At 47.5% G+C, this 15,841-nt stretch overlaps 3 protein-coding genes across 3 annotated transcripts; 1 reads left to right on the top strand and 2 right to left on the bottom strand.

Moving 5' to 3' along the window:
• Positions 1 to 957: 957 nt before the first annotated feature.
• F5J12DRAFT_152286 (uncharacterized protein) lies at positions 958 to 2,064 on the bottom strand. Its single transcript, XM_051738163.1, has 3 exons — positions 1,854 to 2,064; positions 1,189 to 1,800; positions 958 to 1,133 (listed from the first exon to the last, which is right to left on the bottom strand). The coding sequence occupies exons 1-3, from the start codon at positions 1,923 to 1,925 to the stop codon at positions 1,101 to 1,103; spliced, it is 717 nt and encodes a 238-aa protein (XP_051594095.1). The 5' UTR covers positions 1,926 to 2,064; the 3' UTR covers positions 958 to 1,100.
• An 82-nt stretch (positions 2,065 to 2,146) lies between these two features.
• On the bottom strand, positions 2,147 to 3,008 carry F5J12DRAFT_899883 (uncharacterized protein; the record flags this gene model as incomplete). The annotated part of the gene is made up of 2 exons (XM_051748183.1): positions 2,147 to 2,525; positions 2,728 to 3,008. 2 exons carry the CDS (start codon positions 3,006 to 3,008, stop codon positions 2,147 to 2,149), a joined length of 660 nt encoding a protein of 219 aa, XP_051594094.1.
• A 199-nt stretch (positions 3,009 to 3,207) lies between these two features.
• Positions 3,208 to 5,936, top strand: F5J12DRAFT_787988 (uncharacterized protein; the record flags this gene model as incomplete). Its single annotated transcript, XM_051743712.1, has 6 exons — positions 3,208 to 3,690; positions 3,743 to 4,129; positions 4,196 to 5,066; positions 5,129 to 5,351; positions 5,385 to 5,485; positions 5,545 to 5,936. The coding sequence occupies 6 exons, from the start codon at positions 3,208 to 3,210 to the stop codon at positions 5,934 to 5,936; spliced, it is 2,457 nt and encodes an 818-aa protein (XP_051594093.1).
• Between the last annotated feature and the right edge of the window lie 9,905 nt (positions 5,937 to 15,841).

Genomic DNA, 15,841 nt, shown 5'->3' with positions numbered 1-15,841 from the left:
GCAAAACCAGCGTAGTTGCAGTCGCAGTGCAACTGAAGACGAGAGTACATCTGCAAATGTAAGCGAGGTCTAAGAGACTCTTAGAGCCCCCATTTAGCAAGTAGTACAAGCGCTGTCTAAGTTGTGATGTAAAGTGATGTTCTTCGCTCTTCATTAGATTATCACACGACGCGGTGATGTATTGGATATGCTATTGCTCGTCTGGTTGGTACATGACATTATCTAACACTATCTAAGATGCGATAAGATGTTAAGGAGCTCCTATCATCTCCTTTCCTCGTGCAATCAAATCATCCACCAACATGGTGTAGTCCAGAAGTTCAGTTCCCTGCAAGTTCATAATACGACGGGTTATACTTCGATGTATAGCATGATTGTCCTTGAGACTGAGTTCAAGTGCCAAAAACATTCCGCTGGAATATTCTCTGAGTGCCAGTCGCAAGGCCATGCCTGCGAGGGCAACCACCACTTTGAGGTTCCTTCGCTCGGTGTCGACAAACCTACAATACTGCTTCTCTCCCCACAGGAGATTGCGGACGAGTTGTACAAGTGCAGGGTGGCCAAAGGGAACTACAGCGACGTTGTCACTGGCTGCACACTTAAGATGATTGAGTACACACATCAAACGGAGAAAGGATTTGTACCGTTTTAGGTTCATCTAGCCACGCGAAATCTTTGAGGAGGTACGGGATCCGGTCTTTGCATAGCTGCACCTCTTCACCGCGCCTTTGTACTGGAACCATGAGGCCATAGAGTGGTAACGCCAGGATGCGCGCAGCACTCCTGAAGTCGGAACATATGTTTGTCTTGCTCATTATGTTGGTTCTTAACCAGTCGCCTGCAGCAGCTGTCAGATTGTCAACAGCAATGTTCGCAGGCTTACCTCCGGTGTGGCCTAACGCAGTTTCCTGCAATGCCTGTGTAATTATCGCAGATAATTCGGTTTTCTTGGGCAGGAGGTTTGTAATAAAAAGGCGCCGCTTCAGGTTGAAACGCACAGCTGTGCTGATGTCGGCTGCTTGAAGTCCTGGGTCGATAGTGGCTGAGCTGCTAGCATCTGGTGTTGGATGTACTGTGGGCAGTGAAGCCGAGGCGGAGCCTCATGCAATACTCCGCGTTGTTTGACCGACTTGCTGTAAAACGTGTTAGAGTTGCTTACATACATTTGCTACAATTCTTAGTACTTACTCGAATAACAGATTTCCCAGTGACGACAAAACGCTGGTTGGATACTTCCTCTCCACCTCGAAGGGGCCTTTCGATGTGCCTGATGCATTGCGTTTGAGGGGAATACAGAAAGACACAGGATGATAAGTGGTTTAGCCGCCTTGTGACAAGGGCTGATGGTGCATAATCGAAATTTGGGGGCGAATACGGATATGCTGTTGAACCCATCGGATGTCCAAGATCCATGGGGATTGGTGGTGCAGTGCTGTAGCTAGTGTTGGCAGGATTGAAGGGGGCTGGTGGCGCAGTGCCGTAGCTAGCATTGGTGAGATTGAAAGGGACCGGTGGCACGGTGCTGTAGCTAGCGTTGGCAGGATCGAAGGGGAGTGGCAGTGCAGCGCCGTAGCTAGCATTGGCGGGATTGGAGATCGGGGGATGAGGGTGTTCATGCCCGGTGTCTGTGGTAGTTAGGAGACCTTGATCGTGGTCATTGGGGTACTGATATTGAAGAAAGTTCGCTTGAGACCGCAGTTGCTGGTCAATCGCCGATGCTGTCAATGGTTGCTCGTCCGCGATGTTCAGCTGGCTTGCCGCTGGGTTCAAACCAGATGAAGCAGGGTACTTTGGCCTCGTCTGTAAGAAACCGAAGTGTCAGCATCTTTTTCTGAGCGCACAGATTTGCTCACCTTTGCTTTTTTGCTTTTTGCCTGCGAGCTCATGGTGGTTGAAAACACAACACATCCTTGTCCAGGAGACATTGTGGCTTACATGTGTGTATCTTATTGCGCATATTGGGCATCAATCAAATACAAATTTGTATATGGGGAAAGGGTGGAGAGTTTCATTACACAATGCAGAATGATCATGCTAATTGACTAAAGAAAAGAAAGAAAAAAGAACAAATAGCCACTGAGGCTGGCATGGTGGTTAGAGTTGTGATGATGCAAAGAAGAATAGAGGCTTACCGAAATTATCATGATCAATTTTTGCTTTCATCTTCTTCACTCATATCTGTGTCACTTTCATCAACATTAATGGAAGTGGCCAAGAAGGCCATCAGATTATCTTTGGAGTCGAGCACTTTGTTGTCTTTGAGTTTACCTGTGACTTCCTCCATCTGGTTGAGGTGTTCATCCTCCAATGCAAGCAGTGTTAAATCCTGTCCATAAGCCCCAATGTGGTACTCTTCCTCCTCTTCCAATTGACTGACTGAGTGATGCTCCATGATATCCTTGAAAAACTGGAGATCTTTAGTTGACTGAAGGAACTGAGTCTCTTCTTCTTGCATTGCAAGGAGGAAATCTCTCCAGTGGTTGATAGCCTTGATCTCCCAAGCAGTAGTAAGAGCATGGAGTTGCCTTGATTCTCAGTCAGCCTCCTTCATTGCCAAAGCCTTTTGGAAGGCTCTCTCAGACAACCCCATCAATCTGTGGACAAAAAGTGTTCTTCCCTGAATAATATTTGTAAGAACATATAGTGCATGTACAGGTATATATGAGAGATTTTACCACTCATGCATCTTCCAAGGTGATATCACTAACTGATTGTCATCCAAGTGACTTCTCAGCAAAGTGGAGCTTGATAGCACTGGGCTTGCTGTAAGGTGTGAACTTGGCATGAGAATGCTTAACACAAGCTGACAGATTATGAGCAGCAGGAGGGATGGACACAGAAAGATTGTCCCCTGGGTAACTCTTGTTGTGAAGTTGAAGTGGCATCTGCACTTCCTCAGTGCTGAGGCTCTGTGGAGGTGAGGGAGGAACTTGGGAGGGAGATCCCTTGTGATATTCATATTGATGGGTTTGTGGAGAACTTGGAGGAGGGGTAAGGGGGTGAGACATAGCTGTATATGTGTTCAGCCTAAGATGTGAGTATGCACACTGTTGGCAGGTGAAAGCAAGGAAGTGGAGTTTGAAAGACTTAGAAAAATTTGGCTGGGCACTGAACAGCTCAGGAGCACTGTACTTCATGAAGCTAATGATGGAACCTCCTTGACACTGGAAACATACCTATCCATTACCCCCTGCTCTTCGCTTGTCAATGGAGTCTGGGGATCACACTGCCCAGTACCATGAGAAGTCAGGTTGGATATATGGTTGGTCAAAGAACACACTTGAACGAATTCAAGATGATCAATATCAGAAGAATTGGGAAACAAATATCCACTGGCCTTTCCGAAGTCATGTGGAATGGAGACTGGGCAAATTTCCTGCTGAGAACCTCACACAGGCTCAAATCAATACTTTCCTCAAACCATCATTCACATCAGCGTGCCAGCTCCTTGACTGGATGGACACCCTGCCATCGGGGCCAGGGTGGCAAGTAATGCAACTTGAGGTTGATGGCTATGACACAGGGAAGAAGATCAATCTTATTTATTGTGATGGACTAGAGGTTGTAGAGAGCCTTTTCAGAAACCTGATTTTTGCCCAGAATATGACTTTTGACCCACTTTGCATACAGAGAAATGGAGAGGAGGAATACAGGGAATGGTTCACAGCACAGGAGGCGACATGGATCCAGGTCAATCATTCTTATTCTTCACTGAATCTTCTAGTTGCTAATATTAATTAAGGACACTCTCCCTGATGGCACAACACTTGTTCCTGTTATTGCTGCTTCAGACAAGACACCCGTTACAAGGTACATGGGTGGGCTTGAGATGCACCCACTTTTCCTCACAATTGCCAATATTGACGCCAATGTCTGTATAAAGGCCACAGCACATGCCTGGCAATGTGTGGCTTTTGTGCCTGTTGTCAAATTCGAGGTTCATTCAGATTACCAGATGATCTTGCAGTCCCGGCTCTGGCACAAATGTGTCGACATTGTCACAGAGAAGCTGAAGCGTGCTGCCAATTGCGAAGAGTTCATGGCTGATCCATTTGGTGACGTCCGATGTTGTTACACACCTTTGGTTGCATGGACTGCAAACCTGCCAGAGCAACAGCTGATCGCCACTGTAAGTAGAAATGCATCCCCAGTCACTCTGGCAACTCTCAACAAATTTGGAGACTCAACTCATCAGCCCTTCCACATGAAAGCCTACACACTTGACCTCATCCACGCCATCAGTTGTCAAAAGAAACCTTGGGACCTCAACACCTTCCAAAAGTTGGTGAAGGCTAATCACCTCCTTGGGGTACATCTTCCATTTTGGCAGGACTGGAAAAATAGCAATGTTTGCTGTTTCCTCATCCCTGAAATTCTCCACATGGTCCACAAGCTTTTCTTTGATCATGTGTTAAAGTGGTGCAAGGAGGTGGTTGGGAGCGACAAACTTGACACCCACTACAAGATCCACCACAAACATGTTGGGGTGCGCCACTTTGCTGCTGGTGTATTGCATGTGAGCCAGATGACAGGCCATGAATATTGCAACATCCAATGTACTATTGTCCCTATGATTGCTGGCACTGCCCCTTCCATGATGGTTTGGCCTGTCCATGCACTCATTGATTTTTTCCATCTCACTCAGAGGCTGCTTCACACAGAATCATCAATTAGAAGCATGGAAGCATCACTCTCAGAGTTTCATTCAACAAAACATGCCATCATCACTGCTGGCAGTCACTTGGGGAAAGAAAACTTTAACATCCCTAAGCTGGAGCTTTTGTTAAGCTTTGCAGATGCTATTAGAAGGAGTGGCAGTTTGATACAGTATAGTGCTGATGTCTCAGAGTGCCTGCTCATTACCCATTGCAAGACTCCATTCACTTGGATGAACAAGCAGCCCAATTTCACCAAACAGATCATCTGCCTTCTCGACTGCGAGGAGCATATGTGCCTCTTGGATGTGTACTTCCTACTTCATGAATACAATGAACCCTTGGTCAATGCTGCCAGCAATGAAGAAGATCTTCTCTGTTCAGCAGATCCTACTTCAGCATGGGTCTCCAGTGTTGCCCCTGGCGAACAATACCATTTTAACTCTCCTCAGCCCATTTGCAATATTTTACAGATGGTATTAGCTCCAGTGGTGCCACAGCTGCACTGTCCATTACAATCACTCCTGACCACACAAAATTCAGGATTGTTGATATTGGAGACATTTACATGCTTCCCGACTTCACTGCTAGGCTCAAGGAATACATTTTGCAGTGCACAGGAGGTTCAACATCCCACTCAATCTTTCAGTCATTCAACAAAATTATGGTCTGGCATAAATTCCGTATTCAACGGTAGTCAGTATCCCAGCCTTCAACCATCATGCCTAGTCAAGTGGTTCAAGCTCAGCCTCTGTCAACTAGCTTCCCCCTTGGCAACTGTGACGCTGTCCTTCTGAATGTCAATGGGCAGAGTCAACACAATCCTGGTTGTAAGTTGTTCAATGCACATTGCCATATGACTAACACACTATTCTATTTATTCATACAGATCACATTGTACAAGTACGAGTAGTATTTTGGATGGCCTGCTCCCACTGCTCTCAAGAGCCACCTCCCCCCTTTTTAGCTCAGCCTCTCCTTTACATTCAGCCATTCCATATCATCGCAACACCAGAAAGTCAACTAGACACATGCCTGTGGATGCTTGAGAGGGTATACTCCCCCTCTTTACGTCCAACATTGGCTTGCCATGTTGGCTTTATTCTTCCTTTAACTGAAGTTTGTCATTCAGCAGACCTAGTGCCTGTGTTTGGGAAGGAAGTAGACCACACAGTGACACTAGCAAAATTGCAGGAGGTGTATCAATGCTTCTACCTCAACTACTATACTGACAAGGAAGCTTTCAATACATTGTATGAATATAGATCAGTACAGATCTAGTGTAGGCTATCGAAATCAAGAGACAATTTTTTCAGTGCCCAGCAGAGTCGCAGATAGGCTGATTAGATACAATATTCTGAAGTACTTCGAAGATAAGATGCATCGTGAACATCGCTGAATGGCGAACTAACCAGCCAATCAGCAGTCGTAATTTGAGTGAATGTAAGATTCCATTACCTGTCAAGGTCTCACTTGCTAAGCATTCATTTCAGTGTTTTGCTGATGTAATACAAGGTTGGATCTGTATGCATGGTTGCAAAATAGCTGGAGTCATTAGCAGGTACATTCAGTCGAAATCTCTGTTGTCACAGCATACGTAACAGACCCCACTTCTGTCCTCTCTGATGATGTCAGAGATATCAGAATAGACAATTGAAAGAGCTGAGGGATGACTGTATGAGGCACGTCTTGTGGCATTACAGAACACTGAGGAAGAGGCAACCCAAGAGAAGTCTGATGTAGCCTTGAGGTGCACTAACAGAACACTAGCACAATACAGCAATACCAACACGTGCACAGTTGGCAAGGAGGAAACCAGACTGTAGTGGTGCTCAAAATAAACTGAGTTGGAGTGATTTTGGTGCTAAACCCTAGCTGAGTTGGCTGAGTTCAGCACTAAACCCTAGCAGAAACTTCAGCTGTGACTTTGACAAATTTCAAGTTCCGATTTGTTAAACCTCTGCTCACTTTGCATTTTTGGAGTGCTGTGCTACACAGCATGACATCATGTCTTTTTATATTCAACATCTAAGTTTGAACATTCACTTGCGAGCGATATTTGTAGGGGGCAGCTCGGATATGGTATTAGATATGAGTAGATAACACTGTCCTCCTTCTGCCACAATGGTCCATAAGTCTGCTCATCAAGAGACCCTAGAGATCCTGGGCGATGCAGCAGTCAGAGTCGCTGAAATGCAGTTGCAGCAGCTAGGGACTTACATGGAGGCCAACAACAATGACTCCGATTCTAGCATGTCAGATGGCGACTGGACAGATGTCTTGTCCGAACCCTTGTCCCCAATGATCTTATCTCCAATTTCATCCATGTCTGCCTTGTTGTCCTCATCCCTCAGCTCACTCCATTCTGTGAAGAGGATAACTGCTCCATATACAGCAGTGCTGCAGACCATTTGGGCACTCTATGATGAGGTCCACATGGCACGAGTCTTCGAGTGACCAGGCATACCAATGATGCATGCATCTCAACTGCCACTCCTTGATCATTTTGCTATCCACCAACCACTCTTGTTCCAGAAAAAATTGCACGTCGATCCTGTGATATTCAATGACATTTTAGACCAAATTAGTGACCACTACATATTTTTGAACAAGTCGAACAACAAACAATTACCTGTGGCTGTTCAACTCGCAATTTTCCTTTTCTGCATGGGGCACTACGGTAATGCATCTTCACCTGAGGATGCTGCCCAGTGGGCAGGCATTAGTGTCAGAACAGTCATCAATTGTACTCACCAGGTAATGGCAGCGCTGCTGGACAAGCACAACAACTTCATTTATGTGCCAGATGTGTGATCCCCAGAACTGAGGCATGCATGAGAATTTGTGGAGTCACGAACTTGCTGGTCTTGGAGAAATGGAGTTTTTGCTGCAGATGGAATGACTGTTAACCTTTATGCACGACCGAAGTCATTCGCTGACAGCTACTACAACTGCAAATCAAATTTCTCACTAAACTGTCAGGTAGGTGAGTATGATGTCATGCAGAAACAGACAACTTACGGGCATGCAGGTTGTAATAATGCCGCACAACTTGGCCATTGTTGATTATGTGCTGGGGAATCCGGGGAGTGTCCATGATGCATATGCATTTCAGGGAACGCAGATCTTCAAGGATCCAATCGGTGTTATGCCACACAGACACTGGACTTGGGCTGATACAGTGTATCCCTCAGAGAAGTGGTGTGTTGTGCTGTTTAAAAAGCCATGAGGGGGGAACTTGACAAAGCGTCAGAACACATATAATCGTTATGTTTCAAAGGTACGTACTTACCAAGTGTTCCATGGCACATCCTTGACAATTCAGAAGATTCAAGTCAGGGTAGAGCATGCATTTGCAGCCTTGAAAGGCTGGTTTCAGTCACTGAGAGAACTCTGTATCAAAATTGGTAACAAACCAGGGAATATGGATCTGGCTGTGTACTGGATAACATGTTGCTTTATCCTGCACAATATGGTTGTGCAATTTGAAGAAAGGTGCTGTGAAGAGTTGGGGCGAGGGATGATGGATTGGGTGATGAGGGAAGGGGAGCCTGACAAAGGGAATGACAATGATATGCTGCTGGCCCTAGAACCAGGATCAGTAGGACAACAATTCCACGCACACTTAATGGAGAGGTTGATCATGGAGAGAGGGATATGAATCTGAATACATTTTTCATTTTGTGAAAAAAACAAAGGGCGACGGTGACAACTTGGACAAATGGATAAAACATACTCGTTTGTCCTACAAGCGACATCAGGTAAGGGACGGAGGAAGATCTGCAGGAGTAATTATCGATGATGTAGGAGTAGCAGAGGATGATGCTTGGCCACCAGCAGCAAGGGCCTTCTGAGCCTCGATCTCCGCAAGCTTGAGCTTGAGCTTGAGGACCTCAGATTCCCTAGAAAATGCCTCTGCATCCAGCTTGCAGAGCTGGATGTCATGGTTCCACATCTCCAGTATGCAATGGTGGATCTTGTCAGCTTCACTATGTTTGCACTGATGCTCATGCTCATCATGCTCAATCTCCTTCATATGCATGTGCATGTTATATTTTGCGATGTGACATTCATTCTTGAGAAGAGCGATCTGGTATTCTCGGTCAGAAGTATCTCCTGAAAGTCCTTGCAACTTCTCTGCTAGTGTGACCTCAAGCTTGGAGACAGATCTTGCATTTCCTGAGCTTCCCCCTGACACCACAGAACCAGGACCATGGCCATGACTCTTAGTGACGATAGACAGTGGTGACGACATTGATGTGACCATTGAAGTCGATGATGGGACGTGCTTGGGGTATGGGGAAGAGCAGAACATACTGCGATTTTCCCAGGATGGTGTCTTGTGCTTCATAGCAGGAGGATTAGGTTGCCAATTATGAAAGTCACTTGGTCCACTGAAAGACTAGATTGTTCATGTTAGTTTTTGTACAGTGCAACCACTTAGGAGATATCAGTAACTTGCCTTAGCAAAAGATGGGACTGCCAGCGAAAAAGTATTTGATTGGCTTGGGCCTGCTGTTGGGAGGGAAGAATCATGCATCCAGTCATCATCACATTCTTCTTCATCAATATCATGCCCTCTTGTTTTATTGCCACCAGCCTCCTCTTCCTCCTCTTCCATACACATGTGGTCATCATCAGTGATGACACCAGGAAAACCTGGATGTTCCATCTGCTGGACCATGGTCTCATTGTCATCACACTCTCCAAACAAATCTGGCACAGACTGGGAAGTACTGGAGGGAGGGGGGGGGGTACAGAGGGGGAATTGGGTTGAATAATCACAAGAAAATTGCCAGCACGATCGAGGCCAGGAGTAGAGTTTTGCAGTTGGGTGTCGATTGATGGAATTCCCCTCCACATTTGATCACATTCCTCGAACCAAGGGAAATGTGCAATGGCATCAACTGAAACCAGATCATCAGTGGGACTGAATGGGAACACAATCTAACAGACTCACCCAGCAGGTTTGGATACCTTGCATCACCAGGAATGATCCTGCCACCAGTGGACTTGAAATGATCAAGTTGCTCTCGATATCTCTTCTTTAACCTGCGTTGACCATTGAGTTATGCCATCTCCCATCATTAGATAAAGACATACGTTGCAAGGCATGCATAGACACTCATATTGAACTTCTCTGGCTGCATCTCATACCCACTGCAATATTCTGGATCATTCGCAAAAAGCACCTTTGCAATGACAGCATGAATTTCTTTCTTCATTCGCCCATGGGGCTTTCCAAGGGCAGCAGAGCCTTCTTGCGCACTTCACTGCTTAGCGCTGCTGAATAGGATGGCATGATTGGCAGGATGTTGCAAGAGCCAGCTCAGGAGTGTGCTAGTGAGGTGGGGGTATCATTCCCAGAAAATGGTTTCCCTCGATTCCTGTGGAGGACCTCCCAGGGTAGTCATCATTTGCTTGCGAGAGCCAGTAGCCTGGGACTTGGATCCCCTGGTCTTTGGCTTCCCTCTCTGGGATGTAGAGATCGTATTTTGGGGCAGGGATATAACTTGAGAAGGGAAAGGAGGATTGGAACCTGCATTTCTGGCTGGAATCTGAGGGGGAGTCAATGCCATCATAGTCGTCTGTCTCGCTTGCAGGCATGCAGAGCATCTTGTGCATGGACGATGGGGAGGCATTTTCAAGCGGAGCTTGAATTAAACCACACGCACTGGACCCGCTTGCCATGCTCACACTGATTCCTGGGCCAAATTTGTTTGACTCAGATTTATTTTGAACGCCACTTGTGCCTTAACCCTGTAGTGATGGACCCAGCTGATCCACCAGGATCAGGGTGAGGAACTGCCAAGTTCCGAGGCATAGATGACAAGGAATGTAGCAGCGAAACAATGTTCCAAAAACCTATCGCCGGCGGGAAAGGACACACAAGATAAGTGCAGAAATACATAGTACCAACGTCACAATGGATTATTTTACCTGCTGGCATCGGCCGACAATCTGAGAAGAACACCGTCAAGACAGCATCAGCAGCCATAAAATTCGGTACCATATTCTTCAAACGGCTAAGGCTGAGGTTCTGTATTAACACCACGACACGTGGATCATTCACCTATGCACATACCTCGAACTGAGGGGCCGGAACAAGAGCATCGTGACAAACACTTGCTGACAGTATCGACACGACTAATAAGGGCAAATGCCGGCTAAGGTGCGGGCAAAGAGTAGAACGCAGTCCAGTTCGGAATGATGCCCGATCAGGACGCCGAGAAGTGCTAGCGAGATCACGACTGGGATTGTTCCATTGGTCTTTCTTGCAGTGCACCAGGAGTTTTCAGTGAGCGTTCACGTGGAAGTTGTAGGGAAGCACATTTGACTGCCAGCTCAGCTTCATGGTAATCTTCGGGTAATTTCCTCGAGCATAAACCATTTATCCAGGGACTGGGGACCAGCATCGGTTTATTGACTATATTCTTGCGCGCTTCGTCTGCGATATTTTGATCAGGGTATGGCAGGCGTGCATACGTATCGGCGTGTACGTTCATGGGCTGGTCTCGCAAGACGCTCAGAATCACAGCAGAGCATATCTAAACTCGCACACGTCGTTACCAGTGCTAGCAAGAAAATGTCCACGACGTGTCGGCTGACTCCTGCATACGTGGAGGCTCCAAAGTCATATATGTGTGTGGGGGAGATTACTAAAACCGAGCACTGCGGCTAGAATGGCAGGCACGGGACTCATTCGCATGATCATACCAGATGCGTTTCAGACCAGTGCGCAAGCAGTATATTTACCAGCAAAATACGGAGTTGGTCGTTGTTTTCTCCACGCTTCTTTTCGACCTGATTGCCCATGAATAACTTCATTACTGTAGGTACTGTGGCACCAGCTGATGGTCCAGCTAAGGCCGCCGCAGTGAATTGGACTGCTCCCATCGAACCTGTGAGTGACCAGCGATACGCTGGTTCACCCAACGTGACGGACTCCCTTTCAGCCGGCAGAACTGTATCAGGGACGGCGGGCAGCGCTTTCTCTGGACATCGTGGTGGTCGGTTGCGGCTTAGGGGGTCTCGCTGCCGCATTTTGCCTCGCAATGGCAGGCCATAAAGTCACCATCTTAGAAAGCGCAGCGATAATCGGCGAAATCGGCGCCGGAATTCAAGTTAGTCCCAACTTAAGTCGCCAGTTGATTCGTTGGGGTCTCGCAAAGCGACTAGAAGAAGTCGCCGTCAAACCAGAGTCACTGACCCTCCGGCGTTGTATGTGTTTCGTTTCCACTTCGACCTTCCTTTCACCACTCACCTCGGCTTCGTGAAAGGGTGCACCGGAGAGACATTAGCCTGGACACGGTGGGGTGACTCGATGGAAAAGAACTACGGGGCACCGTACTACCACATACACGTCGGCAATCATTTCTTTCTCTGGCGTTGCTTGTTTTGACATCCTTACAGAGAGCTGACTTTCATCGTATGATGTACGACCTCGCAGAACCATATGTGAAGATCCGAACGAATTGCCGGGTGGTCGCCATGGACCCATCCATACCCACTTTGACGCTAAGATCCGGTGAAGTTGTCCATGCGGACTTGGTAATCGGTGCAGACGGTTTGAAGAGCATAACTCGCCAGTATGTCGTTGGAGCACCGGACGAACCAACACCCACGGGTGATGCAGCTTACCGCGCTGTAATACCAACCGAAGTACTCCTTGCAGACCCAGATTTAAGGAGCCTCGTTGAAACTCCAGAAATGGTTGGATGGTTAGGCCCACAACGCCACATCATGGCATACAACATTGTAAGAACTCGTTCTTGTATCCTTGGTTCTTTCTGCCCATCCCTCTCGGCTGCCCCGGAAATGTATACAAACTGACGCCTGGTTTCATTAGCGAGCCAAAAAGGAGTACAACCTTGTCATGTGTCATCCCGACCGAGACCAGGAAGAGCCCTGGAAACCAGAGGAAAGCGCCGCTAGGATGAAAGCGGAGTTTGTAGGGTGGGAGCCACGGTAAGTCTGATTCCTCCTGTTCAGGGAGTTTCTTCCACTTGTCGGGAAACTAGCATCCAGAAACTGCTTTCACTCATCCCTTCGACGCTCAAATGGAAATTGATGGACCGCGCGCCGTTAGAAACGTGGGTGCACAAGGACGGCAGACTCGCTCTTCTTGGAGACTCATGCCATCCCATGCTTGTGAGAGCCTAGTCCATTGATGCGGATTTGGCTGACATGATTGTTCCGTGGTTGTCGTGTAGCCTTACCGTGCACAAGGGTCAGCTATGGCTGTGAGTTTCTCCACGGACTTGTGTTGATCCTAAATTTCTCATGCAACCATTACCTGTTAAATTTCATCCACGGTCAGATCGAGGACGCAGCGGTCCTTGGGAACCTTTTCTCCCGCTTGTCTTCCCATGCTCAGATCGCGCCCCTCCTGCATGCCTACGAATCAATCCGTTATGAGCGGGCAACTAACACACAGGCATCCTCCTGCCTAAATCAAGTCATTTTCCATCTTCCCGATGGACCGGAACAAGAAAAGCGTGACAAACAGATGCATGCAGCTATGGAGGACGCGCTGAGAGAAGTCCGTGGTGAAACGTCCGTTGACAGCACCGACATGGGCACTAAGGGCAATGCCAACCAATGGGCTGACAAGGAGAAGAGTGCCATCCAGTTTGGGTACGATGCCGATGAGGAAGCTGAGAAGTGGTGGCGCGAACACGGCAAGAGCGAAATTGCTCCGTTTGGGTTACCCTCAAAGTTGTGATGTGGTGCTTGTCAAATCTGGAGTTTCCATCGTTTTTTAAGAGCTGGTAGTCAGCGACTAGTAGTAGATGAAGGTGGTGTCTTGTTATGTAAAGTGGTATTAGGAAGTGTCTCTTTGTGGCTTGTGGTGGCTGTCAACAATAAAGTCAGTTAAGTCCCACGTCAATCAGCGACACTGTGATTACATAACGCAAGGTTTACCACCAAAGTCGCTGGTCCGCGAATTATTCTGTATGGAATCCCCACTTTTTCTGCCCGTCCTTGCGACGTGCAGACTCTTGCTAGCAGGGGTGCATTTTCCTGTCCCTGATGGCCTTCTGATAGATCACCAGCTGACTTCACCCTTGACTTCACACTTTCGTCGTACGTGTACTCATCAAGTTCTGGTGACCTGATACGAAGCGCAGTGTTCCCCCTGTCCAACAGTTAAAGAAGGGCTGTGGCTATATCACCATGGTGTTGATCCGTACGTGGGGGGAATTCTTAAGCATGTGAGTGGCAGAGTCTCCCTGTCGAATTCCATTATATCGGCCGTGTCCACAGTCCCCTTTGTTCCTTTCGCTTTTTTCAACCGTCCCTCCAGGACGTGTCGCATGGGCTCTGTCCGATATTGTAGGAGCATGGGCTCTTGTCCGTATCTGGCGCTCTAGGCAACAGCTGGGCCAAAGCCGCCGTGACGGACTGGTCGGAACTGCCTATCTGCTTAACCCGTATCTTCTCTTACCGTCCCTCGCATCCTCAACGTCAACTTTCGAGAATGGAGCAGTTCTCCTTACGCTTATGTTTGCTGCAGAAGGCAAGCTTTGCTCCAACTCGAAATGTGACTGTTTGTCTCACTTTCTAAGCAGGGAGGCCATCACCCGCTCTCCTTGCTCTCGCGTTATCAACACACCTCTCGCTTACCACGTTGCTCCTTGTTGTTCCCGTCCTCATGTTGTTGGCGACTTCACCCACTTCTCAGCTTGCATCACCACGTTTGTTCGGAGGGAGCTATTGGAAGGTGCTCAGGTATGCAAGTGAATTCGTGGTATACTGGTTCGTTCTCGTTTGCGCAGCCTCCATCATGGCTGGAGGTGTATGGAATTGGATGCGCGAATCCTGGGGTGCAAGGTCATTACTTCTGAACAGTGTTCCTGTGCATTGTATGACAAGCCTCGTTTATTGCAGTTTGATCTTGCCCGATCTGACACCTAATCCTGGGTTCTGGTGGTATTTCTTCACCGAAATGTTTGACCACTTCCGACCATTTTTCCTTATGGTATTTTCTGTGCGTTCCAATTTTGTGATTTCCATGCTCCCACCGTTGATCCGCTCAGACGCACCTTGTTATCTATGTCATGCCAGTCTGTATTAAGTTCCAGTGAGCAGCTAGCTTTGGTAGGCGAGCTCCGGATCTCTGACATTGAGCAGGCACGACGCACTTTATGCAGCTTTCCTCCTGCTAGGAATTTTGGGTGCCTTCAAACCATATCTCACGTTAGCGGATCCTGGTCTGTTTCTCAGCATGTTCGCAGTATTTCCTGAGACATACCCATGTACGTTCACATGCAGCCTGATGCTTGACCTGAGCCCTTATTCACCACATACTACGTAGACCTTCGCCACGCAATAGTAACCGCTCTTTTGCACGCCCACGCGTCATTGTTACTCCCACTTTTCCATGCTCTGTGGGTCATCGAAGGTCGTGGCAATGCAAATTTCTATTATGCATCCAGCTTGGTGATGGGTATTGCAGGTGGAGCTGGTATCGTGGACGCATGTTTCGCTGGGATGAGAATCGCCGTTGGAAGTGTTCCCGAAGCGGAGAGAGGTAAATGGGAGGTTATACAGCAATAAAGGCTCCCTGAAATGATCAGACATCGCCTGGGCTCATGGCACGTGGGTATATTTTAACGTGTATTTCCTCTCGGTGCGGAGGCCCTTGGAAAAGAGTGTTTTCGTCCTGGCGTTCAGGGACTGGGATTGGATACCTTGACGTATTCACCCCCCATCACCGAGTTCAAGTAACCTGCAAAAATGTTCCGTACTGTCCGCATTGCGGAGTAGTGTTGCCGCGAGGCAAACCAAACTGAATTGAGGTGGATTAGCTGACCAGTTTGACCCACTTTGATAGGGATGAAGTGTAATGAAGCAAGTTAGTGAGACTTTGTGAAGTGGCAACTATGTCTGAGTAATGTTGTGGTTGCAAGTATCTGGTACCCATACACAACACATATGCCTGTTTCATTGAGCCAAAAACCACAGGCAAATTGCTATCTAGACACTGGTATGTATTTTTGTAGATTAGTATCTGAGTCAATACATATCCTACTTGTTTGCAAAAGGCCACTGAAGTTTGGGATCCAAAGCACCACTTGCCATCAACTCATCAACAGCCTGAGCAGTGACTGGACCAGAGATGGTGTAATCTCACTCACTAGAATAAGATCAGTCATGTGTGTGATTGTCAGTTGATCTTGCTT

Source organism: Pisolithus orientalis (assembly GCF_024613125.1).
Source record: "Pisolithus orientalis strain OTSU chromosome Unknown F5J12scaffold_174, whole genome shotgun sequence".
Classification (NCBI taxonomy): domain Eukaryota; kingdom Fungi; phylum Basidiomycota; class Agaricomycetes; order Boletales; family Pisolithaceae; genus Pisolithus; species Pisolithus orientalis.
This window is presented reverse-complemented; position numbering and strand designations above follow the sequence as displayed.

Excerpts from the sequence above, each read along its gene's own strand:
- F5J12DRAFT_152286 (XM_051738163.1), bottom strand. The coding sequence starts at position 1,925 with ATGTCTCCTGGACAAGGATGTGTTGTGTTTTCAACCACCATGAGCTCG. Across the intron at positions 1,801-1,853 it reads CAAAAAGCAAAAAAGCAAAG|ACGAGGCCAAAGTACCCTGC; the intron begins GTGAGCAAATCT and ends GGTTTCTTACAG. Across the intron at positions 1,134-1,188 it reads CTGGGAAATCTGTTATTCGA|CAAGTCGGTCAAACAACGCG; the intron begins GTAAGTACTAAG and ends CACGTTTTACAG.